We start from the raw sequence: 27,867 nt of genomic DNA, 5'->3' as shown, positions 1-27,867 counted from the left end.
CAAAGATAAGAAGAAACTTCTTGAGCCAGAGAGTGGTGAATCTAAGGAATTCATTGCCACAGATGGCTGTGGAGGCCAGGTCGTCAAGTATATTTAAGGGTGAGATAGGTTCTTGAGCATTAAAGGTTATGGGAGAAAGTTGGAGAATGGGGTTGATAAATGTATCAGCCAAGATTGAATGGCGGAGTGGACTCATGGGCTGATAGGAGTAGAAATTAGCTAATGTCTTCTGATATATACTGTTGTATGTACATCAGGATCACCAACTGCTGTCTCTTCAGTGGCCAATTGTATCTGCCTGTTGTACTACTTTTTAGCCATATACTTGTGAGCAAAACGATGCAGCTTTTTCCAGTGAGCTTCCCCCGCTATGCATACCTCCTTTTCTTTTGCACAATGTAGTTACTTCTCTTACACAGTTCTTGCATCCTTCCCTGTGTAATTATTATTCTACCTTTTGTGTCTGAAATATTTGTTAGCAGCATGCAAGGCCATATCTGTTTTGCCCTGTTATGCTCTAGCTGTTGACTCTCAACCTCGGCACTCCATATGCTAATTGCTTTCCTGATTTTGAGTTTGTTCTTCTCTTTCACTTTGTATAGCCAATTCCTAACACAATCCCATCTCTCTTTATCTCATCCTTTTAATTGTGCAAGTTCACAGCTTTCTGTAAGCTGAGTTAATGATGTTATATACTGACTAATGGATTATTTTTCACTTTGTTCCCTTGTGCTGAATATGCACCGTTCATGCATACCATTCACTTAGGGCTGCAATGGGTACTTTCAAAGCTTTAAAAATTCTGCTCAGAGATTTAGGGTGGAATATATTTGGACACAGTCCCTAACCAAAGCTGATAAAATAGTGATGACTTACACTTGTTCTGATTTGTGAAATAAGTCTGTTGATTTTGCATTAGTGTGCCATTGTTTTTAGAAGAGTTCCCAGTTCTGCCTCAGGTTCCTGGTAACTTGAACAGGAACTAATTGGGAAAAAACTGCAGCCATTTTATCTTAGTGTTTTTCACTCAATACTCAACTTTTTATTAGCAGCAGCTTCTAGCTCTGTAACTGTGCGCTTTTTATTGCGTTCAACTCAAGAAATTTAGTGAATTGAAGCTTAAAATGTCTGCCTAAAGGGTGGTGCCTCATGGTGGAGATTGTGTCCAAGACAGACTAGGACAGACATTTGTAGGTGATTGAAATTTTATCCAAACAGTCTCACTCAGCCAGCATGGTTGTAATACATATGAAGTGCTAAATGTTGGGTCTGACTGTGCAATTGAGCAGTTCCCAGAGAGCTGTGCACTCCACCATGCCTGATCCAACATGGTTATGTTGAAGCATTAAAGATTTAACAAAACAAGATATTTACGGACATATTAACGTTATTAGTTCAGCTAACTTTTAAGAGCCCAATATATTATTTCTTCTATTCTCAAGAGCAAATACAGAGTAATTCAAATGTGAAATTTTCATGATAGCTTCAATAATTAAATGTGATAAATTACATGCATTTTTGGCGCTGCATTATTATGATAGTAGTATATGAAACATCTATGGCTGTTGTTCTAAAACTTCTATTCTGAAGCCAAGAATGGGTTCTATGCTATACAAAATGAACTGTTGTCAATGCAATATACTATCTGAACCGTATAGCAAGTATTTCCTGAGTTTGAGTTTAAAACAAAGATTAAAGCAAATAATCCAGTTCCCCAGGACTTGATCAGGGCTGAATCTCCAAGGCTGTACTGTCAGAATTGCTGTTCTTCAGATGAGAGATTAAACCAATGCTGGAATACTGGCTGATATTAAAAACCTTTTGGCACTATTCAGAGGATTGGGGTCTCCTGGGCACTTGGTCCATATTTACAACAGCCAAAAGCAAATTAACTAGTTAGTTATCTCATTATGACATATTGGATGATCTGCTTAAATTGGCTATAAAGTTTTTCTGCATAATAATTGCTTTGTTCAAAACAACTTATCGAATGGAAATGCTCAGGAGTATTTTTGAGAAATGAGAAATACCAAATGAGGCAGAAACAAAGCTCCTCTCTTTCTTTCTAATTAGGGTTAGGTCCATTTAAAATTAATGGAAAGCTTATTTTAGTGGCTATTGTCTTTCTGAATATTTGACTTTTTTTTATTTGTGAATGATGTGTTGTGTGCTCATTTCTTTCAGTAAGCGAGGGATATTCCAATGTAAGAAATAGAGTATTGCAAACATATTGAACCCTATAATAATGCAAGCTTATTATTTGCTGACTAAAATACAGCAGTGTATAACTTTGTGCAATCTCTTAAGTCAAAATATGTAATTATTTAGCTTTCTTGAGTCAAGTGGAAGTTTAGAAAAATCCTTAACTAATCATCTGTCTGACCATAATCTTCTGATGCTGGAAAGGTACTTTCAGTGCAGTTTTAATTTCTTAACTTAGAGGTTTGAATGTGGCAAAGTGTGAGGTTATGCACTTTGTTAGGAAGAATAGAAACATAGACTAATTTCTAAATGGGGAAAGGCCTCTAAAATCTGAAGCACAAAGGAACCTGGGAGTTCTAGCTTAGGATTTTCTTAAGTAACATGCAGGTTCAGTTGGTGGTTAGAAAGGCAAATGCAATGTTAGCATTCATTTTGAGAGGGTTAGAATACAAGAGTGAAGATGTGCTGCTGAGGTTGTATGAGGCTCTGGTCACGCTGTATTTGGTATATTGAACAGTTTTGGGCCTTATATCTAAGAAAGTGTGTGCTGACATTGGAGTACGTCCAGAGGTGGTTTACAAGAATGAACCTGAGTTTAAAGAATCTCTGTCTTATGACAGCAATTCATAATTTCTCTCATAAGTTTAGGACTATACTTAATGGAATTTAGGAGACTGCGCGATGACCTTCTTGAAACAACATATAGGATTCTCAATTGTTGACAGGATAGATGTGGAACTGTTGTCTCCTTTTGTGCGTGTGCGCGCGTGCAAGTGAGCGTACGTGTCTCGGACCAGAAGGCATAATCTCCGGATAAGTGTCACCCATTTAAGACAGAGGGTGGAATTCTTTACCACAGAGTGCTATTGCTGTGTTAAGTATATGTCTGGGTTAAGTATATTTGAAGTTGAAATGGGTGTAGTTTTAATCAGGAATCACAGGTTATGAAGAAAAGGCCAGAAAGCAGAATTGATGATTACGAGATCAGCTATGACCTCATTAAATGGCACAGCAGACACCGACTGAATGGTCTGCATCCGTTATAACATCTTATGATTCTACTTAGTGATATTAACTCTCTGAATTATTAGATTTTGAATGCAATCAAATGAGGCCTTGCATTCCCACAGAGATGCTTTGGGTATGCTTGTTTGTGAGCAGTGGTATATGTCATTTGGTAGATTAACTAATGCTTATTTAGTGTGCTTCATAAATAAGAAAGTGCTTCTCTGTTCAACATGTCAGGTCAGAAATGTAGATCCGAAGCATTCAACAGCTGAACGTTGCTTCACATTTGGCAGAAGTAAAATCTGGACTAATTGCTATACACTGCTATACCATTCTAAAAGTGCATCTTCCATAGGGCTTTGCAGAATAGTCATAAACATTTGTCTTCCAATAACATAAACAAATGTGGTTAATATGTGACAATGACCAGATAATCTCATGATGTTGATTGAAGGATAGTTTTTGGACACCAGGGATAAATCCCTGCTCGTAAAAAATGAGGTCTGCAGATGCTGGAGATCACAGCTGAAAATGTGTTGCTGGTTAAAGCACAGCAGGTTAGGCAGCATCCAAGGAATAGGAAATTCGACGTTTCGGGCATAAGCCTGATGAAGGGTTTATGCCCGAAACGTCGAATTTCCTATTCCTTGGATGCTGCCTAACCTGCTGTGCTTTAACCAGCAACACATTTTCAGCATAAATCCCTGCTCTTCAAAATAGTGTCGTGGTTTATTTTTCATCAAATCCAGCAAGTGAATGGGACCTCGGCTTCATTACTCACTCAAAGACAGCACCTTGAAGGGTGTAGAATTATCCACACTAGAAAGTATAGTTTGCTATTTATGTGCACACACCAGGAGTAGGGCTTGAACCTGGAAATTCAAAGACAGAAGTACTATTAACTAAGCCATAACTGATGATCAAAACAGAGATTACAGCATATGTTGCTTGATGCATTATTCATCTGCTAAGATGGATCTTTCTATTCTGAAACAACAAAGTTGGCATATTGTTGATTAATGATGTGAATGTGCTGGTGTTGGACTGAGGTGGACAAAGTTTAAAAATTGCACAACACCAGATTATAGTCCAACAGATTAATTTGAAAGCTTGTAGTTTCAAATAAACCTGTTGCTCTATAACCTGGTGTTGTGAGGTTTTAACTATTGTTGAGTAGACATAGTGCAGTGGTCACAAGGTTTAATTGACTGATAAGAAGACAATGTAGTTGAGAATGTTCACCACTGAATCCTTCACCAGGCTATTAGTGAGCAGCTGTGGTGATATGCATGTCTTTTCCAAATGCTATTGCAAACTGTTTTTTTTAAAGTTACAGATATTCGGGCTGGAGGAATGATTATTGCAGTTGAAGTGTGGACCAAAATCCCTGTTCAAGTTTAGGTAGATTTGGTGCTTGCTGAGTTGCCCTGCACAAAGTAATGAAATCCTGGCTCTTTGCTATGATTAGGTTAGTTGTTACCAAGGATTTGCTTTAGATAGAGAACTGAAGAGGAGCAGATAAATTATTTTCTTTTGGGAACATCTCTTCTCATATTTTAAATAATTGTCATTCACACATTGTAAAGATTTTTGAAAGAAATCAAAATTTTGAAAATGATGAATTTAGATGGCTCTGAAGAATAGGACTAGCCGGGTTGCTCTTTCAGAGTGAGGGCAAATATAGCTCATATAGTGGCCTCGAGTACTGCAAGTTTTGTGATTTTTGTATAAATCACTACAATAATTTTGTCTATGATTTGCTTGTCTATAATTACTTAACAAAAACTCCAACAATAAAGTTATCCATTGTTTCACTGGGTGGACAAGTGAGAGAAAGTTTGGAAAACCATTGAGCTCGTGCCACTGACCATGCCACTTGGGCAAAAATGGAAATAATTCTGTGCAACGTAGAGATGTGGCATGAATGTGACAAGGTGAAATCAAAAGCTGGCATGGGTTGGTCTTGATGATCTTGTCATTTTAATTATGTTGAGATAAAATTTCACTTTTAAGTGAAATGGGAGTAGAGGGTGGAGAGCAGATGGCATGGAGGAGGGAGTAGGTGAAAATGGGAGATGTGTTGAAGTAAGGAGAATGGTGATGAAACATGCAGGAGCTTTAAAAAAAAACTAATTATTTCTTATTTATGTGAATTCAGAGACAGTCAGACACCTGGCACAACATTTTTCTTCCAATCCCAAAGCTCTTAGTTTGAATATTATCATGATCTAATATTTGTGTCATGTTGATATAGTGAAAGCATAAGTAAACAGTCCTAAAAAAAACAGTACTTTTAAATGGATTAATAATATTTGCAGAGCCTTTTGGAAACATGACTGACCGATAAAGTGTGAAGATAGTGGATAATGAGGAGTGTGGCTGAGGGGAGAGGGCCTAAAGACATTTGAAATTGGAAAGATTGAAGGAAGCATTGAGGACTAAAACTCAAAGGCTGAACTATCACCCGGCCACCCATCCAACTTGGGCCATGATCATAGGCAGGCAAGAAACACATCACTGAGGCCTGTGATGCAAATGCAGTGGGGAACCTAGCTCCCTTAAAACGATATCCAGACAATCTTGTCAGGAATTACAAATTAGAGCCCTGCAGTCAATTACGTATAATTACAGAATAACATAAAGGAAAATATAGAACAGATTAATGGGCTCTGGTACTTAGTTGAATCCAACGGGTCATCTGCAATTCTAATTTTGGTCTGGTAATTTGAAGATAATCTGAAGTTCCTTTTAGTGTGAGAGATGGGAATTGTAGAATGACTCTATCCAAGTCACATCGTAGTTACTCCCTTGACAGTGTCAAATTCTATAAAAGTCTTATTCAGAGTTATGTATGGTGGGGGCGGGGGTAATTGTTGACATTGGACGCAAATGTAAAACTAGCTCTAATGATTCAGCCACCCATTTTTTGAATCTGTCCCAATTTTCATTTTCATTTCCATCTCATGCAAACATAACATTTTACAGTATTACCCCGAGTCAAAATTGCTCATCAGTGTGTCACAAACCTGCCAAGCTTAATATTTATAGGTAATTCTGTAGAAGATTAATTCTGAGTATTCATGATTTCAATTTCTGCACTTCTCAGGATCTTTGGAAGTAATGAACAAGACCAGGAAGATCATGGAGCAAGGAGGAGCACACTTCACAAATGCATTTGTGACAACACCCATGTGCTGCCCTTCAAGATCATCCATGCTGACAGGGAAATATGTCCACAACCACAATACCTACACAAACAATGAGAACTGTTCATCTTCCTCCTGGCAGGCCACACATGAACAGCGGACATTTGCTGTGTATCTGAACAGCACTGGCTATAGGACAGGTATGTTACTGAAGGAAATTACAACCCTTTTATGATGATCTTCATAAACCTTGAATCTGAATACTTTGTGGAGAAAAACCATGTTTACGTAAAATCAAACTGTGATTGTAGAAACATTTTAACTGTTGTAAAATTTCAATGGAAGCACCAAAGAACTTAGAAAGTTAAAACATTATTTATGGAATGTACATTGATTGCTGTAATTAACAATTTAAGCAAATAAATAATCATGACCAGAAGTGTATGAATTAATTGAGTAAAAATTCCAAAACGCGAAAGTGAGGATTGCAGATGTTCAAGATCAGAGTCAAAACGTGTGGTGCTGGAAAAGCACAGCCGGTCAGGCAGCATCCGAGGACCAGGAGAGTCGACGTTTCGAGCATAAGATCTTCATTAGGAATGTTCAAAAGTTGCTTAGCTGAAAGTTTTATCTATTTAAACTTAGTAAAATTATATGGCTAAAGAACATGTAAATAGGGATGAGAATGAACTGTTATAATGATACTGGTGTAATTTATCAAATAACCACCCATACTGCAATTTCAACTATACAGTTACGTTCTCATAAATCCATGTATGTTAGATTGAATCTTAAGCTATTGAATGCTGTTTTATTCTCTAGAACTACTTATAACTATACATTTAAGCCAGATGATCAAGATTTTAGGACCATATGTAGCTTTGAGTTAGCTTCGCTAACAGATCTCTATTAAATAATTAACTATTATAATTCTTTATTTAGAGAATAAATATCAAAAGCTGAAGTGAATTCCACATTTTTCCAATCTGGTTAAAACATCATGTTTGAAAATGAGAACACCGTGTATATCAATTTCAAGGGCACAATTTTCACAGTGATCCTATTTTCATACTAAAATCTTATGGGCATGTTGTTCAGACCAAAGTGGCTTCAGCTCCACTGTAGACAGATTAATTAAGAGACACTTACTGAGATTGGTTTCCAATTAACAATATAACCGATCTCACCCAGTAGCTGGCTGACCCCGAGGACCAGCAACTCAGCAGCACTGTCGATAGAGGGACAGATGCAAGTATTAGGGCATCTTGATGTTGAGGCACTCTCGAAGGATGCATAAGCAACATCCAGGGTAATCTGTAGTGGTGTCTTTGGTACTGTGAGGCAATCATTTCCACCAGGTCCTACCCTTGTCCTATGGAGTCTCATGAAATTAGAACCCGCTGAGGAGGGCACCTGGATGTAACTGGCGGAATAACCATGTTGGGTCAGGTGCCAATCTGAGACTTGTAAAGTTCCCAAGGTCTACTAATGGATGCTTAATTGGATTCAATGCCCTTCTCCAGTCAGCAGCTGGCCAAACCACTACCATTCCTGCCTTTGGTGGTATTCTATGGTAGCAGGAAGCCATCTGGTTTCTCTCCTGATCATGTTTTCTCACACTTCCCACTTCTCAGTCCATCATGAAAAGGCCAATTTAAAATGCATTCCAGTAGGACAAGTGCTAACCTGTGCCATACATATTGTAAGATGTATTTGTGAATGATCTCATTATCCCTCATTCTCCAACAGCTTCCCACCCCTGCCTTAATTCAGGGCAGAATTGATGAGTATCAGTTGTAATGTCCCATATAATTCAATTTCCATTTTTAAAATCATTTTTAATCAAGGATCAGGATAAACCTTCCCAAAAAGGCAGTTCAGGTTTGACTATCCCAATCAAATCTTTTGATGAATGGAATGCAATAGATACTGTCTTTCTATGACTTTTGAACACCCAATAAAAAGTTGGCTAATAATATTGAGACTCGTGGAATCAGAGGGTCAGTGTCAGTTTGATTTTTAAAAAATCAGCTCTGACAAGGTTTTCTGAAGAATGTTAGTTTCTAAGTTCAATCTGTAAATAACACACCACATGAAAATCTATTGTGTTGCTAAAAGGAGAACAGATGTTTAGCAGATCTTTCATGTCTAGACAGCAATTGCAGTACAATTTTCTCCCTATAGATATGTGGTGAGCATCTAACCTTTCTAATTTTAAACAAAAGGTTAAAAAACATGACCTTTTTTGGCTTTCAAACAGATTTGATATTCTGTTGTAAGTAAACGTTTCTTACTGTACAATGGAACGATAATTTTGCATAGCCCATGTAGTTCAGGAACAGGCCACTAGCCCAATCCATCCACTCTGGCACGTTTGCTCCACTTGAATCTCCTCCCATTTTTTTCTCATCTATATCTATCATTGTATTACTCCAATCCCTTCTCCCTCAATGCCTGACCAGCTTCCACTTAAATGCTTTATACTGTTCACTTCAACAACTCCCTGTGTTAGTGAGTTTCATGTTTTAATCACCCTTCTAGGCATAAGGGTCACTTTTTTTGTACTGTAAGGAAGAGGTGGCTGGGAAAACTGGGGTAGTGTCTTTATTGTCAAAATGTATCCAAGTTAGAAGAGATTATTTCATTTTGTGTTTAAGTTCTCATGCTCAATGCGTATGATGCAGAATTGGCACGGGCACCCTTAGAACTGATAGTTTGTCTGATATTGAGCTTTTTTTCATAGGATAGAAGTATCACTCGCTAGACCAGCACTTGTTGCCCATCCAAAATACTCCTTGAGAAATGGGAACATTGTTTGAAAAACAGTCAAAATTATAATTGTTCAAATCTTTTTGTGAAATGTAGCCTGCAACATCTCTCGTTAAGTTGTCATAAAAAGGTATCTTAAGATTGATCCCGTAGTCAGTATAATCAGATCATGTTGATCATTATTCTCTGGAAATTAATTATCTTAAGGAATAGAATTTGCAGCCAGTTACACTCTTGTGCCAAATAAATGTTTTCCAGTTAGTGGCCCACTGCAAAAATTGGAGTTAAGAACAAAGAGACACAAAACTTTAAGCAAGTGTTAGATTGGAGATCTGAAATGAGTTATATTTGTTAGAATTTAATAGAAGTAAATATAATAGAAACAAACTTAAATGCGAACAGAAGAGAGGAATGATGAAAAATGGAGCCTGAAAGTGAGCAGAAATTAATTATCTAAGTATTTTTAAATTGTAATATTATAATTATAAAGCAGTTCCAAGTAGTCAACTAAATTTTTTACTGTAATTTAAGTATTATTTCTTGTGACTTAAGGGCAATGTTACCTTTAATAATTGCTTGTTGTTCTTGGAATATTTTTTCAACTTAGTTCCTTTAATTTTGTTTGCACGGTTGCTTACAGAGGATAAGGTTTGCATAGTTCTTTGTAAGTTTGCATGCACATAGCTTTCTTTTTAAATTCAAATATGGGATGATGGTGTTGCTGCTTGAATCAGCATTTAATGTCTATCTCCAGTCATACTAGAGGTGGTGGTGGGCTGGCTTCTTGAAACAGAACAGTATATTTGGTGTAGATACACCCACCATGCCATTAGGGAAGGTGTTCCAGGATTTTGACACTACAACATTAGAGGAATGACTATAACTTTCTAAGTTAAGATGGTATGTGGCTTTGAGGGGAACTCAGGTGGTGGTGTTCCCATATATCTACCACTGTTGTCCCTTAAGACATATTCCTGAGGACCACCTCTAGAAATGCTCTTGAGCTGAGATGACTAACCTCCAACAACAACTGTCTTCCTTTCTGCTAGGTATGACACTAGCCAGTAAAGAGTTTTCTCCTGAATCCCATTTTTGCGAGCTTGATACCACACTCAGTTAATTGCAGCCTTGATGTCAAGTGAAATCGCGTGTATGTGGAATTCAGCTCTTTTGTCCCTGTTTGAATTAAGCACATGATGCATGGAGACATGGCCTCAGTCATTAGAAAACCAAAAGTTTAGAGAGTCTAGATCTATGCAGATCTGGATCAGTGCAAAAACTAAATTAAGGACTAATGATATGCATGGTTTATCGAATAAAAATATTAATGAAAATTTTGTGTTGCCTTATCTTACCATGTTTGTTTCATTCACCATTAGTTACATCATACAGTATGATGTAACTAACAAGCAAGTTAGCAGTTTTCAGGGTTAGGCAAAAAAGGGAAGTTGCTGCCACAATCCTGCCAGCTCTTATAGTTTTAAATGATGGAACAGACTAGTGGGCAGAATGGCCTGCTCCTGCTCCTAATTCAAGTGTCATATTACAACATCACCAAACTTAACACTGTGGTCACTTTTTAAAATCAAGCTCTTGTCTTATATTGAGACTAAATAATGGGAAACCTTAATCCTCTTAAAGAAATTGGATAAAATCAGAGTATCTGATGTATTCTATGACCTAATGTAGTTGCTTATTTTAGTATAAAACAGACACCAGTCTTTTAGAAAAATAAGTTATTACTCTTGCACAAGTCTCTCATACCATTAAAAATGTAATTTTTTAAGCAGATCCTATATAGATTGGGGGATGTAAATCTTTTAATGGTTTCAAGTTCGAAATAAAAATCTGAAGTTACTTCAATATATGTGGACTTTTACCAGCTATCCCGTTGATATTGTATTATAGTTTGTGTTTAAAATTCGATGCTCAGTTCCTCCTTTTAGATTTTATTGAGCCCCTGCTGGGATTTCTATTGATTCCATGTATTGAGTATTTGATATGCATTGAGAATTTATCCACAGAGTGTTTGGTTCTTTTACCGTCACACAAAAGTTTAAAGCTTCTCTTAAGCCATTGAATTTAAAAGATAACAGTAATGAGCTGACAATTACTGAAGCACACCCTGCTAAAATACCAGGAGTCCTGTTTTCTTCCCTATATAGAGATGATTTGGAGATGCTGGTGTTCGACTGGAGTGTACAAAGTTAAAAATCACACAACACCAAGTTATAGTCCAACACGTTTAATTGGAAGCACACTAGCTTTCGGAGCGACGCTCCTTCATCAGGTGATTGTCACAATAACCTGGTGTTGTGTGATTTTTTAAAATCATAGAGATGACCACTTGAAATGGTGCGTTTGTCATTCCAAAGTTTTAGCTGAATTTTACAAGGTGCTTTTATTACTATTAATTTGTGGTGAAATAAAAACAAATAGAAACCACTTTTTTTTTGCTTCAGCGTAAGGTTTTTTTTAGATTAGGTTAGATTCCCTACCGTGTGGAAACAGGCCCTTCGGCCCAACAAGTCCACTCCGACCCACCCATACCCATTTCGCTCTGACTAATGCACCTAACACTATGGGCAGTTTAGCATGGCTAATTCACGTGACCTGCACATCTTTGGACTATGGGAGGAAACCGGAGCACCCAGAGGAAACCCAGTCAGACATGGGGAGAATGTGCAAACTCCACACAGACAGTCACCTGAGGCCAGAATTGAACCTGGGACCCTGGTGCTGTGAGGCAGCAGTGTTAACCACTGCACCACTGTTTATTATGTTTACATTCCAAGTCTTGATAGCTAAGCATTATTAATAAATGAAGTAGTGAGTTACTGAAGTTTGCATTGAGATATGCCAACGGCAGGTTTTTCATTTTCAAAGTTCTTTGTGATTGGAGAGTGATGGTTCCTCTGAGAATTACAACAAGAAATTCATTCACAGAATCATGGCTAGTTCAGCTATACAGGAGCAGAAGGAAAGTTTGGAAAGCGATAGTAATGAAGGATTCTATATTTGGAGGAATCCGACAGCTAAAAATTGCTGAAGGAAATATTATAAAGTTGGTAATTCACAGACAATGTGGGGTGCACCGAGGTGTGCTGAGGGATGTAAAGCTGGTAATTTTGGAGGTTATTGGCCGTCATTTTCCAATCTATCTTAAATACTGCATTAGTGCCAGAGGATTGGAGAATTACAAATATGGCACCCCTTTTCAAATGCCATGCTGTCAGCACTGTTGAATTTATCCAGTACTTTCTCTTTTTCTATTAGAGAAACTAGGTCTCTTTTTACTCAAAGAATAAGTGAAGAGGATATTCCATGTTTACAAAATTATAAGGGATTTTTATTAAGGAACTGGAGTGAAACTATTTTGACTGGTCAATGACTTGGCATGTACGAACCCTCATTTATAAAAACATAAAGAGGCATTGGAGAAATGATTTTACACTAATGGCTGAACTTTACGTCCTTTGGGAACAGGGTGGCAATATGGCACAGCAATGTGGAAGAAAGTGTGGAAAAAAAATCTTGCTTCTGCTGTGTAATTTTGCCAGTTGCAGGGGAGATCACAGATGAGTCCAACCACCTGGAGCTCAATTGAGCCATTTAAATGACCAATTAAGGGCCACTTCCTGCCACTGCAGGCCCTTTGCCAGTAGCAGTTGGTGGGTGTTGGACATTGCCATGTTGAGAGAAAACTTGGTGAAATCTAGCAGCTGCCCGATGGGCTATCATGAGTGGGACCACCGTTCCAGCATTCCACAACCCATGGAGGACTCTCAGCCAGCAATGGCCACTCCTGCTGCAGAGGTGCTGCCTACTGACAGAAACTGCAGGGCATACTCCTCACGGAGCCCTCTCCAGCTATCCCTAAACCCACTTATTCCACTTCGTAAGTGCAAAAATTCAGCATACCCTCATCTTGTAGGCGCAGTCCCAGCAATAACCACCACTGGTGGTGCTGCTAAATTCAGGTCCACTGATTGGATCAACTGCTCCAGGGAACAGACCTCCAGCCTTACACAGGATGGCAGCCTCAGTGGATGGCGATCACTTAGCTGGTGCTGTGGGCAGTATAATTATCTGTGCTACACTGTGTGCTGAAGCAGGGTTGCCTTTTTGAGAGGTCGCAGTGTTATCCTGTCAGAACAATTCCAGCTAAGAGTTCTTAAAACACAAACATATCGCTAGCAACAAGTAGTGAAAGATCCATAACAGCTTTTAGAAAGTAACTGTATGTTCCAAAAATAAAATTTCAAATGGGTATGGGAAAATGGCACTAAATTAATAATGCCTTCGGGAAATCAGACCGGGAATAATGGCCTAACACAGTTGTAAAATTCTATGGCTCTTGTTAAAATTAAGCACCACCTGTGGATTTAATGAAATTGGGGTCAGGGCCCCCTCTCTAATCAAGAATCTGTTTCCAGTTGAGTTTTTCACAAAACCTACAGTTTACTTTTGGCATGCATACAAAATCAAATAGGCTGCAATTTGAACTGGGATAGTGAGATCTGGTATCCACCACCTGCAAGTACAGACCACAACACACATTCTGCCTAATGGTCAGAAATTTTCACTTCAGTACATTAAGCAAGATTAGCACTCTGTTCAGACAGAAGATAATGTTAATGATATCACCTGCGTAATTCATGCTCCCATTCAACCACAGAATGTAACTTACATACTTGAAAATACTGAAAAATATCTTTTTATTTATCAACCACAATACAAAACTAAAAACTATCTTAAGAGCTACAAAAAATAAGGTACTCCCAGGTTATGTACCTCTGAGATATAGGGCAGTGTGCCTTTGCTTCCATAGAAATGTCATGGTTTCCAGTGAGGTGGTTGCATTACAGGGTTTTAGTGTTTATTGAGTTTTGTCCATTTTGTTGCCATTGATGAATTGAATCAGGCAATTTTGTGTTATTTTATCAAGTATTAACCCTGAGTTTGCATGCATCTATAAGAATTTCGGGTTTTTAAATGTAAAGCCTTTCAAAACTATTCAAAAGCTATATCCACCTTCTATTGTTCATTTTTCTTCTGTTTTATGATTTAACTGCTTTGAAAATTGAAGATAGTATCTTGTATATTGAGCAGTACATTTGTTTTTTCTTTAACTACTAATTTTTGGTGTGTTTAACAAATTGATTAGCTGTACTTCCCAGTGCCTCCTGCTGTGTTGAAGCTTTCAGGCTCAGGATTTCTCCAAACATGCTCTGGCATTACATAGATAGGGAAGGGGGTGGGTGAAGGGAATTGGGAATTTTTGAATAGATGACACTTCAGTTTCCAATCACCACTGCTTTATTTCATCAGAAATGACAGCGGGTTCTTAATGCTTCCTATCCAAATTTCACAGGACCACTGAGCAAGACTGTAATACAAACTGCCAAGCAATCTGGTATTTTTACTGCATGTGCCCTCCCCTTTTATATGTGAATATGGATAACTTTGTAGCAGTGTTGCAAGTCCTTTTTGGAAAACAAAATGGCCTAAACCTGGTCTTGATCAACCGCTTCCTTCTTAACATCGCAATTGTGTTCAACTCTCCGAATTGGAGGACTATCTTCTGACCCGGGAGATTTTTGAATAGTTGTTTCATGTCAACATGTCATTGAATTATCTGCTCACACACTAAAACAATTATTCATTGTTGGGGCTGTACATATGAATCATGGAGTACTTACAGAAAGAAGATTGCCTACCTTTTTTTCATTTGGTGGTGTTTAAAGTTCACCCCTCAATTTCTGTTCTTTGGTAGATTACATAAAACCTGGTCTTACTTTTGAGATAGGAGGCCAGGTTACTGTGCAAGTCAACCAGAGACTGAAGGGTCATGGCTCATGAGCATGCATACGTACTGGAAATGTTTGTCTGGACCATTCAATACTGGCCCATCCATACTGTACAAGGTTGGAGGATGGCACTCCAGTTGCTCAGCTATGATGGACACCTGCATGGCTACAGGTGTATTTTGTGCACTTATTGAGTTCAATCTGCCAGGAAATTGGCATTCTTGCTCAGTCCAAACAAGAGATCATTCGATACCCCATCCACCACCCAAAACACAAATTGGATTCCGAAGATAATCCATCGTTCGCAAATCAGACTACAAAAGAATATTCTTTCAAAAAGCTGCCTTTCATAAAGTTAGCTTAGAATGAGTCCACAGCTCCCTCGCACCCGGTGGTCAGAAATCAGGCTACTGGGAGCCTGTGAAAGTGTTTACTTCCTTGAAGCACTAGAAAAACCAAACTTCTTTAGTGGCTCGTCTGGGTACACTACCTTGTCGCTAGTTGCCATGCGACATTAATAGACTTGAGAACCACTCATGACCTCTGTGCATTTCTATTTTTAAAAAAGTGAACTGATCAACAAAAGAGAGCTTGCTATTCTGTTATTGGGAGTTGCTGAATTCAGCAATGTCAATGTACAGCTTTTTGATTTGGATGTTATTTAATTTCCTTTCTTTGTATTACAGCTTTCTTTGGAAAGTATCTGAATGAGTACAATGGCAGCTACATTCCACCTGGTTGGCGTGAGTGGGTTGGATTAGTAAAGAATTCTCGGTTTTACAATTACACACTCAATAGAAATGGTGTAAAGGAGAAGCATGGATTTGACTACTCAAAGGTACTTGTCTATATCTAGCTTTTAGCGGTTCAGTATCCTATTCAAACAGTGACTTAGACAATGATTTGCTGAGTTATACACTTCACACAAAACTAAGAGTTCAGTTGTATATAGCATTGTGACTTAAATTTTCTGTATCACACTTAAACATTTTACACGCTTGTGACTTTGAATTAATCCTATGAAAAAACAACCTTGAAAGTTGCCAAAATTACTATTTAGCATACAAAATAGAATACTCTCAGCTAGATTCTTAACAAATACAAGGAAAATGAACTGAATTTCACATGTAAGAACCTTTTGGATGTACCATCTTCACAAAACAGAGAAATTCTTAATTCCCCACAAAGGTCTAAGAGGAGCAATTAACCCTTTATGCACCATAATGTTTTAGGTCAAATTCAGTATTAAGTAACTATTATTGAATAATGTTACATGTGAAACTGAGCTGCTGGATGGGATGAAATTTTCTTGCACTAGATACTTTTGTCTTTTAGTTTAAACACTGCAACTGCCGTTGAAGCATGTGTTTCCTGAAACGCACTCTAGCTGAACACGAACACACTATCTAAATAGATAGAACTTGGAATGAGATCAGTTACATCCAGTCTCCACACTTTTGTAGTTTTTAAACTGGAACAGAAGTGGAGATGGAAACATGGTAATAAGAATCATGCTGATGTTATGGAATGGACCAAACTCCCTCAAAGTATATCCAGGAGATCGCCTAAACCCTACCATTTGACATATTTAAAGGCACGTATACAGCTCTGTATTCCAGATGTGATTTGATTGGTCAAATTACTGAGCTTTAAGCAACACAATTTATTCTTATACCACAGTTAAAATAGAATAAAATAACTTGTATGCCTTAGCTTCATTGAAATATTTAGCAAAATAATATAGTATTTAATTACAACTCATGAACTGTTCCACTACAGCAGTATCCCACGAACATATTTCTGACCATGTCAAATATAGTAAAACAGATTTCCATCACTTGTGATCTTCTTTAGCCCAGGAGAGAGGAAAAACTAAAAGCCTGAATCTAGTAGTAGAGAGAGAACTCGAGCTTCTTGCAGCAGCAGAGAGAAAGTTGTATCTAGCAGCTTCAACTCTTTAAAAACCCCAACTTCAACAGCTGAAAACAAAAACAAAAACTCTGGTCTGAATGAACCTGACTTCACCCACTCATGCTTCTTTTGTCTAATTTTTTAAAAAAGTCATTTATTCTGCTTCCCATGAAGCAGATACCTCATCACCAGGTTTGCTACTCGTCCCCAAGAGAAATGGGTCAGAACAAATCCCTCTTAAAGACACATTTGTTACACTGAATTGATGGAAAAATATGTGGTTGACCGAATTATGTACATCAAAGTTGTTATCATGTCCACATCCAATGTCCCCACTGAAATGTATTCCTACACAGTGTCCTAGTGCCAACCATCGTCATCCTGCTTCATCAATGACCTTTATACAATGTTCTGGACCTTTGCCATTCCTCTGATACTGAAGTAATGTGTATATGCAGCAAGGTCTGGCCTACATTGAAAGTTGAGATGATACTGGCAACATTCACATCACACAACTGCCAGACATTGACAATCTCCAAGAGGAATCTAACCATCTCCCCTTGACAGCCATGCACAGGAGCACCACCACCTGCAAGTTTCCCTCCCAGCCACTCACCATTCTTGCTTTAGAAGTATATTGTGTATCTTTCACTGTCCCAGAATCAACATTCTGAAACTCCCTTCCTAACAGCACTATAGATGCGTACGTGCACCTATGTCCTCCGTTTAATAAATCACTCCACATCAACTTTGGTTGGTTTTAGGGGTGGCCAGTAAATGCCAGATTAGCCAGCAATGATATTTCCCTAGCAACATCTAGTGGTTAAGTAAAATAAATTCCTGACACTCACTCTAAAATCAACAAGAAACTATTTATTTAACTAACTCTAACTCTAGCAGTGAACAAATTAATGGAACTATTAACAATCCAAATAAATACTGAACAAACGGCAAAAGGAAAACAGGCATTATTGCTTAGCAGGATCTGAACCTACCACAATTTTACAGAGCAATCAATTTTCCATTGGGAAACCCACAAGTTGAAAAATAAGATATTAAGTTCTTTCATACTAACTTCATCTACCCTCACTATATTGTAGCAAGTTGCTGCAAAAATATCCATCCGACCAGTGTTGAAGTGCATGCTCAGATGAATTAAAAATGTTACACTGCTTAAAAAACTGATAATATCTAACTCTCATTGTTGGCAGGTGCAGAAAGTAATTCTGTCCCATTTCAACTCCAACACTGAAGCTATCCAGGAAACTTGATCAATCTCTTTCAGCAGTTCAAGCAGGCAGTATTTATTGGGGGGGGGGGGGGGGGGGGGGGGCGGGGACGGTGGTCAAAGCTAATTTTCAACTTTATCTGAAGTGTCTTGGCATGAGAGTGACATTAAATGAAAATGGCTGTGCGAGATATTTGGAAATCATCACCAGAAACAACTTCTGGAAGCATTATGCTTGCTTATGTTTCACAAAACAACAAAAAAATTAAATAAATTCTCTGGTTTTAGAAATCTAAGAATGGGATTTAACCTTACTCATGTTAGCACTGCTGATGCTGACCTGCAGCTGTCTTTACAGTTATGCAGTGACTCCATCATTTAAGTGATAATTAAAAATAAACAGAAATGGGATGGATGCTACCATGATTTGTGATAGTGTTATTCTCTCTCCTTGAGCCTGGTGGTGAGTTCTGTGAGATGTCATTATTAAAAACCCTTCTCTAAAATCTACAAAGGGTCGGCTGAGAGTAATATCTGATTTTTATTTCTCTTTACATCCCCTATTTATTAAGATGCCTTTAAATTTCCTCATGAATGAAGTCAAAACTGCATTTCCCTTTCAGCCTCAATTTTCCATTATTGCTTGCTTTCCCTCTTCACTTTACAAACTTTGCCTGTCTAATTACTGCCATAAGTCTGTGTCATATTGAAGAAAAATAGGTTGATAGTGTTCTAAGATTGGAAAATCAGTACTGCATGAAGCCAATATCTTGCCAGTTGTTGAGAGACGCAAAAGCAATTTGGCTAATGCATTACTTGCATCATTAAAATATTATGTTCTAACCTGAGAAACAACCTTAGTCTAGTTAGGGGAAAAAATAAAAATCTGTCAGGCATTCCTCTTGTTTGCAATTCCATAAACTCAAGGTAATGAACATGTTTATATTTCTGTATCATTTATATACACACTTCACTGAGTACATTTAGTGTTATCATTCCTCGTTTGTGGAGAAAACCATATTTAATAAAGTTAAACCACATTCCACAGGCTTTCCATCTGTTGAAAACTATAGCAGTCATGATTTTGCTTTTTCTCACCATCTTTGTAGCTGCTGATATTTTGACTTGAAAACAAAAGTATTGGTACTTAGTTTCTGCAGATGTTTTATAGTTAATGGATCAGTTGTTTTATTTTGTATACGATTCCAACTATTTGGTCCAAGACTAGAGAACATGTTTAACAAACCCACATTGATAATGTACTGTAAATGGAAACAGGGTTAACCCATTCCAGCAGGAAGCAATTGGCCTGCTGCAGAAAGCACATTGGATGAGAACCACACTCCAAATTTGAGTTAAAAGACAACTTTAATAATCCGAATTACCTGCGGCTAGTACATTCAGAAGATCAATGGGGGAACATGGCTCCTTCAGTATTCTTATGAATGCAAGAGCAAATGGAGAAGATTGCAGTTGTCTCAGTTTCATAGATCTTATCATTGCAGGAACCTCTCTGCCTATATTAATTCTGGTAGTATCCAGGAAACAATCCTTGAGGTAGCTTTCTTACTGGTTAATTCAGTGATGTGTGTAGAATGTCACAATGACTAAAAATGATTGATTGTTTTTGCAAAATATTGTGCACATATATGTGTGTGTGTTTGTGCAGGACTACATGTGCTTAAGTATCGTCACTTATTGAGGCTATTAAAAATAAATTTTAAACAATGTATCGTTAACATTATAACATTGGGCCAGATTTTTCAGGGAGTGACAAATTGTCACTCTGGACTTTTGATTTTTATGAAAGAAAGGAACTCTGCATTTTTGACAGGAGATCCTGCTAAGGGCTCCCTTTAAGTGCGGAGTCATAATTCCATTCAGACTGTTTTTTTTTGTAGCATAAAACTGTCAGAGAAGGGTTATGTTGGGTTGTGAGGAGAGATGATGGGTCAGGTCCAGTAGCAGCAGTAGGGTATGTTGAGGGCATGAATCAAGTCAGGTCAAGTCAGACAGTGGTGAGGGGTTTAGTGGGGAGAGGGAATGAAAGAAATCCGGTGGCCAGGTGTTTTGGTCAGGTCCAGTGGCAGTTTTTGGGGTGCTTGTCAGGGGTTGGGTCTAGTCATCACGGTGAGTGTATGTTCCATTTGGCGAAAGTCTGGAAAAGGTATAGTTGGGATCTGTGAGGTACATATGGTGTTTGTTTCATAATAAGTCAGGAGTTGCACAATGTATTTAATAATCTTACTTGCCTTGAGTAGCTATTTTAATTAATTTCAGTTGAGCCATCTCAAATCTGAATTTTATGGGGATGTGTGGTGGGTTCCAGGCATGGAGGAATTGCTCTGTAGAAACTTTGATTTCCTAAGAAATTCCTTTGGGATCTGCTATGATGGGGATTCCACATGAATGCTGCGTGCAACTATGATCCACATTGGACTATCGGGCTAGCTGAAAATCTGCCTTATTAACTCGAGATCTCTAGATGTAGAGTTTAAACCAGACACTTGCTATATTGTCACCATGCATTTGATCATGCATGTTTCTTTCGCTTAGCTGGTAATGCCTGCTGCTTCAGAATATTCAAGTCTCTTAAGTAATGAAACATGATGACTTTGTATTCCACATGCTATGTAACAGAAACAATACCCTCCTGAAAGGCATTTGCACACTTTTTGGCTTTAAGTCAAATCTGACATTGTTACTGAGATGCACCCGATACTGCAACAGTGGTGGTAAGGCTCTATTCTTATCCAACTACTTAAGCCGCAAGTCACTTTGTACTGCAGAGTTTCTGTTCCATGTTGGAGTGTAGGAAAATGGTTAATTGCCTACATTTCAAGACTAAAATATAAGTTGGTGTAAGTAACTACTGCATTATTTACACCGTTGCATACATAATCCTTTTTATGATCTGGAGAAAAACATTCACATAGTGGGTGCCTTCAGTTCAAATTAACTAATAGGACAACAGAGCATAGCTAGACTATTGAAGTGATCCAATTAGTATCATGGAGAAGATATCGTATTCAGCTGGTCACTTGTCTGATATGGTTCCTGGTTTATATTTCTACGCAAAAGTTTTCCCAACATTATTTAATGAATTAGACAGATTTCTATTTACAGTTTTCTTGTCTGGTTGATGTGCTTGGAATATAAGGAAAGCAGGAAAATAAATTACATCTTCTCTCCAAAAACTTCATCAACTTGCCAACCCTTGAAAACTTTACCTTTAGACATGGAGGGGAGAGGAGGGGTGGTGATTAGGCTCCACTGTTGGCTTTATTCATGTTCAGCACTGGCAAAACCAGAATTTATTGTCCGTATCTGTACAACCAAGTGACATGCTTGGACATTTCAGAAGGAAGTTAAAAGTCAACCAAATTGCAGTAGCTCAGTGTCATTTACTGCGTAAGGTGAGATTTCCTTCTTGTTCAGTGACATCCTTCGGTGATTTTTTCTAACAATCCAAGAGTTTCATAATCGCCATTATAGATAACTTTATTTCAGATTTATTTAATTAACGGAATTTAAACTCTCAGACAGTGGCATTAGAATTCATGCCTCCAGGTCTCAGCTGGGCCTTTAAATTACTGGCCCATCGACTTTAGCCATTCTGCTATCATAACACCTCCTCCATCTTTCTCAATATTTACCCTGACTCTATATTATTCTGAAAAAGCACAACTTTTTCTAACTGTTGGCTTTCATTCCTGCCAAACGAATTGTACTTATTCTCCCTACCACCGAGGTTATGGATTTAGAGTGAACTAAACTGTTCACACTGAAGGCTTCTTATGTGATTTTAGGCTAGGCTTCCAGGCCCACAATGTTGTTCATTCCATTTTAGGTTCTGCCTAATTAATGCCGAAACCTTTAGCCTTTGTCCTCTCCAATCTTGAATGTTCAAGTGCTCTCCTAGATAGTCTCCCTTATCACCCATTCCATATCCCATACCAACCATTGTTTACCTATCCATTACCCCTTACTGACCTACCTTAGCTTCCAATTCTTACCCTTGCATTTTAAATGACTCAAATCTTGCTCATCCCTATCTCTGTGACTACCACTATCTTTGTCCTCTCGTACTCTGTACCTCTAAATTTGACATCTCATAAGTTCCACTTGACTTTAACCATATGTCAATATTTTCACTCCTTGGGTCCCATATTCTAAAATTTCAACTGAAAATCAGTGTCTCTGTCATTTATCCTTTCAAATACACATTTAAAGATTTTTAAACCTACCCTTTTAAACCTAATTTTGAGCAAACCTTTTGGCAACCTGCTAAGCAGCTTTATTTTGATTATATGTCTGCGAAATACCTTTGGACATTTCTGTCCATTAAATGTATGAATATTTAGAGTGAACTAAACTGCTATTTAAGACCATAAATGTAATAACAGAAGTTGACCATTCAGCCCATTGAGCCTTAGGTCATTAAGCCAAGAATTATTGGAAGGACAATTGGTTTAAAAAAAATAAAGACTGTAGTCAATAAGTAAAGAGTTGTCCATCCTACTAACATCAAGTAGGTTATTTCTCCAGGATATGTTATTTTTCTAAATAATGTATCTAGGGCAGGCAACTCTAGAAAATGTTTAGAGGCAGCAACAGGAACTTCTAGATGTGATGATGGGCTGTTTATACTTGCTTCAGTGTTGTGAATCTTTGTATCAATTAAGGCAAAAAGGCCCACCATCACTGAACTCTCTCTCACTTTCCCTGCCTCATCTTGCCAACCCTCCAACCCCTATTACTCTCATGCGATCCATGCCAAGGTATTCCCCCAAGCAAACTGCATCCAAAACCATGCCACTTTTTCATGCCCATTGTAGAGAAGTTATGAACCCTATCATGACAGCTGGATGTGATTTTTTTTCCCAAAGAAAAGCTTTATGGAAAGATATTGATGAATGACGACTTAATGACTTTTTAAAATAAAACTCCTCTTACTGCAGGGCAATAAGACTGTTGATCATCCTCTAAAGCTTCAATCGCTGAAAATACAAAGTTATTGAGACCTCTTAACCCTCTGTGTAACTAAAGATTGTGATATTGATAGCTGAGATCAGATCACCATAGCTCTCAATCAAGCAGAGGCTTAAGGGTGTCAATGGAATAATGACTGTCTGGATTCTCGACCAAGAATGCATGCATGGAAAGTTGAAAATAGGGTTCTGATCAGAGATCGGGTGCAGTTTTTTTTTGTTGGCAATTTTATTCGTTTAATTGCAGAGTGAGGAAATTCAGGGTAAGCACAGATGTTGAGTAATCAGTCAGCCAGTATCTTACTGAGACTCTAGTGGCCTATCCCTGCTCTGAAGTCTTGTGTATAGATGTGTGTTTTTTGTTGCCTCTACCAGTGTTGTTAATTAATCTTGCAAAACTGCTGGTGTTGGTGCATGATTTGTTTTCCTTATCTGTGTGCAGTTTTATTGTGTATTCAGCAGTCTTCAAAACGATAAATGCCCAACGTTTTTGGATAATCTGTATTGGATGACTTGCACTTCTGATATCTCCAAATCATAGCTCTTCCTCTTAAAAATGTTCATTCCAGTGATGGGTTTCAGACCTCTAAATCTTGACTTCAATGTTTTGACCCAGCTGCAGAAGTGCACAGTATCTGGAGCTTGATACTCTTGTCTCTCTCCAGATTTTAACACGCAAGGGTAACTAATTTAGACCTAAAGATCCCTAATCTACCTTTTGGCCCCTTTGCATTTGTGCCTAAGATGTTTGAAGGCACATTACCATGGTCTGTTGTATTGGCCAGACCCAATATTTTACAAGGGAGTGATAGTTTTGTCACGTTTCCTGATCATTAATTGCAAGGAGCATACAAAAAAATCTGACTGAACCATCTGTCAATTGTCAGAAAATTAGACAGAAGATAAATCCATCTAAATTAGAATACATTAGAGAGTAAGAGTATGAGGAATTGACAATTAATTAAGAGTATCATGCTGTCAAAACATCTGTCAAAAACATTTTGTTGTTAATTAAATTTAAAGAATAAAGTCTGTGAAATTCTGCACAGCAGCCATTCACCCAGTTATCATGGGAAAGCTGACCAGAAGAATGATCAGTTGGATAATGACAAACATCAAAGTAGGAGCAATGTAGACCATTCAGCTCTTTAAGCATTTTCTGTCATTGAATAATTAACTGGCTGATCAGTTTGAGTTTCAAATTCTACATTCCCATCTATCCCATCTATTCCCATATAATAACCTTCAATTCCGAGCCTAATGAAAATTGATCCATCCCTGTCTTAAATATTCAATGATCCTGCTTCCACCACTACCTAAGGCAGAAAGTTTCAATGTTTTGTCAAACCTCTGGGAGAGATAAAAATCTCCCAGCCTGTCCAACCTATCGTCAAGATAGTTCATTCATTCTAGGTATCAATCAAGTAAACCTCCTTTGAACCACTTCAAACATATTTATATCCTTCCTTAACTAAAACAAAAACTGCACATAATAATCAAGAGTCTCGCTGAAGCATAGCTCTTCCTTTTATTTCAATCCCTTCCTTATTAGCCATAGCATTCCTTTAGCCTCCTTAATTGCATGCTGAACCTGCATACTAACATCTTATGATCATGCCCTAGAATACCAAAATCCCTCTGCAGCTTCAAGTTCTGCAGTCATTCTTATTCAAAGTAATGCCCTCAAGTGGTATGGTAACTGAAATTTTAAGAGAAAGATAACATTTCTGACATCCAAGTTAATTAGGAAGGCATCAAAATGTTAGTTGCCAAAGTCCAAATATCTGCTCATGCAAAACTACTACAAATGTTTTCCTTGGGGTTACAAGTTGTGTACAGAATACATACTTCACTGTTGAAAGTGACAACTGATCCTTCTCCACCCTCTAATGCTGTTTTCCTTTTTTAAAAAAACTCTATTCAAGAAAGTGCAAACTATTTGACTGTAGATAAGATATATGGGAAAGAAGAAGACAGGATTAATGCAAACTCCTCTAGTTTAAAATCTAGCATTGTTAATGGATTAAATTACTACATCATCTTGTTATTTCTAAAATTCTTTAAGGAAAGGTTAGAAATAATTTGAATTGACTTTACCCTCACATCCATGTTATAATTTATCGAGTCAAAGAGATGTACAACCGTCCATACCGACCAGATATCCGAACCTAATCTAGTCCCATTTGCCAGCACTTGGCCCATATCCCTTTAAACCCTCCCTATTCATATACCCATCCAAATACCTCTTAAATGCTGTAATTGTACTAGCCTCCACCACTTCCTCTGGCAGCTCATTCCATACATGCATCACCTTCTGTCCCAGTGTGTATGCACCTTTTAATTGTCATTTTTACCAGATACAACTGATACAGTAATGACGAGACAGTGTTCCTCCAGAACTGAGTGTGCTACATGGACAGCACAAATGTACGTGGCATAAAGTGCATAAGAAGTGCAAAACACCAAGTTACGGTGTATTAGAAGAATGATTAAATAATAGACATTTTTTTGAGCAGCAATTCAAAGTCTTGCAAAGAATTTCAGAAGGGAAAGAGTCCGGTCATACTGCGTTAAGGAGCTTGATGGGTTGGGGGAAGAAACTGTTGCACGTCTGTCAGTGAGAGACCAAATGCTCCTGTATCTTCTGCCAGATAACAGGAGGGAGGAGAGTTTGAGTGAGGGATGTGTGGGGTCTTCCACAGTGCTGTTAGCCTTTTGGATGCAGTGTGTGATGTAAATGTCTGTAATGGAGGGAAGGGAGACCCCGATTATCTTCTCAGCTGTCCTCACTACCCGTTGTAGGGTCTTATGATCAGAGACGGTGAAATTCCCGAACAAGGTCCCCATGTTGATTGTAATGATGTTGGAGATGTTGTTCCCAATCCAGACTGACTGACATTGTACAGTCAGGAAGTCCAGGATCCAGTTACTAAGGAAGGTACTGAGGCCCAGCAGACTCAGCTTTCCAATCAGGTGCTGAGGAATGATAGTGTTAAATGTAGAACTGAAGTGTCTTTGGACAGCAGTCTGACGGAGGTGTCCTTCTTCTCCAGGTGGGTGAGGGCCAGATGGACGGTGGTGGAAATAACATGGAGGGTGGTGAAAAAGTTGCCCCTAAGGTCCCTTTTATATCTTTCCCCTCTTAGCCTAAACCTATGCCCTCTCATTCTGGAGTCCCCATCCCAGGAAAAATAGCTGGTCTATTTATTCTATCCATGCCCCCGATGATTTTTTAAACCTCTATAAAGTCACCTCTCAGCCTCCGATGGTCCAGGAAAAACAACCCTAGTCTATTCAACCTCTCCCTATAGCTCAAATCCTCCAACTCTGGCAACATCCTTGTAAACCTTTTCTGAACCTTTTCAAATTTCATAGCATCCTTCCGATAGGAAGGAGATGAGAATTGCACTCAATATTCCAAAAGTGGCCTAACCAATGTCCTGGACACTCCCAACATGACCTCCCAACTCTGATACTCTGATCAATAAAGGAAAGCATATCAAAAGCCACCTTCACTATCCTATCTACCTGCAACTCCACTTTCAAGAAATGATGAACCTGCACTCCAAGGTATCTTTGTTCAGCAACACTCTGGCTTTTGCCTGAAACGTCGATTTTTTTTTTTCCCTGATCCGAGGATGTTGCCTGACCTGCTGTGCCTTTCCAGTGCCACTCTAATCAACACTCACTAGGACCTTACTATTAAGTGTATATGTCCTGCTCTGGTTTGCTTTTCCAAAGTGCAGTAAATATAAAAAAGCAGAATAACCAAATATTGGCAACTTCTAGCAATAAAACTCGGTAGCTGCATCGATGTACACTAATTCCAATGTGTTTGCATTTTTCAAATGATGTCTATGGTTTTAAACATGAATATTCTTTCACATATTGCAGTAAAATCTTACATTCTATTGTGGTTCGAGATGGCATTAGAGCATGGCAACACTTTGCAATTTGCACATGAAGAAACACTTTCCAATGTATTGTTATATACATGTGACAATAAATCTAATGTATTCACTGTTTCCAGCAATTATACACTAATTAAAATGTCACCGTATAGAGACTGATGGGTTTCTTCTTGTGCTTCTTTCAAAAACTTTCTTTGTAAATTTAATGTTCAATGTATTATTCTTCTGTTTTGATAGGATTACCTGACAGACTTGATGACAAATGACAGCATCAACTATTTTAAATTATCCAAGAAGATTTATCCACATAGACCAGTTATGCTGTTGATAAGTCATGCTGCACCCCACGGTCCTGAGGACTCTGCTCCACAGTTTTCCAACCTCTTCCCCAATGCTTCCCAGCACATGTGAGTGTTAAGATTATTATAATTCAGTTTTGTAATCATGCACAAGGTGCAGTAAACATTACAGTTCCTATTTGGCTGCTTAAGCAACTTGCAAATACTCTACTGTAGGTTTACATTGAGACATGTTCTCTCATGTATTTTCTTGAGGAAGTAGAGTTTATATAATGTGCTGGTGTTGAGTTACATAGGACAATAAGCTTCAATCTCATCAAGAAAATTGCTGAGTTATGCCAATTTCTCATACAGTGACACAATGAGGAATTTTGAAAATCACCATATCCTCCTTGATGTGGGATCCTTTTTAAATAGTAATTTCTTCTGGAAACAAACTTGCATGGAAAGAATATTGGCATGGGTCATAAATTGGGATAGATTTGAACCCATTCCTAGTAATATAATTGCCAACAGAACCTTGTTTTGCTTTAGCAAGAAGCATTTAATTCGGTTCAGATATTGAAGCGACCACTTGCTTGTAACATAAATG

At 38.1% G+C, this 27,867-nt stretch overlaps 1 protein-coding gene across 4 annotated transcripts in view; it reads left to right on the top strand.

Moving 5' to 3' along the window:
- Positions 1-27,867, top strand: part of LOC132822743 (extracellular sulfatase Sulf-2-like) — a 309,760-nt gene that overhangs the window by 194,770 nt on the left and 87,123 nt on the right. For all 4 annotated transcript variants that reach the window (XM_060836041.1, XM_060836038.1, XM_060836039.1 and 1 more), the window contains 3 exons: positions 6,317-6,556; positions 15,622-15,773; positions 27,214-27,383. In XM_060836041.1, the coding sequence (XP_060692024.1) occupies positions 6,317-6,556; positions 15,622-15,773; positions 27,214-27,383 (562 nt within the window). The remainder of the gene's footprint in view (positions 1-6,316; positions 6,557-15,621; positions 15,774-27,213; positions 27,384-27,867) is intronic.

The sequence above is a fragment of the Hemiscyllium ocellatum genome, chromosome 15 (assembly GCF_020745735.1).
Source record: "Hemiscyllium ocellatum isolate sHemOce1 chromosome 15, sHemOce1.pat.X.cur, whole genome shotgun sequence".
Taxonomy (NCBI): domain Eukaryota; kingdom Metazoa; phylum Chordata; class Chondrichthyes; order Orectolobiformes; family Hemiscylliidae; genus Hemiscyllium; species Hemiscyllium ocellatum.
Note: the sequence above shows the minus strand (reverse complement) of the source record. Positions and strands in the feature narration are given on the sequence as shown.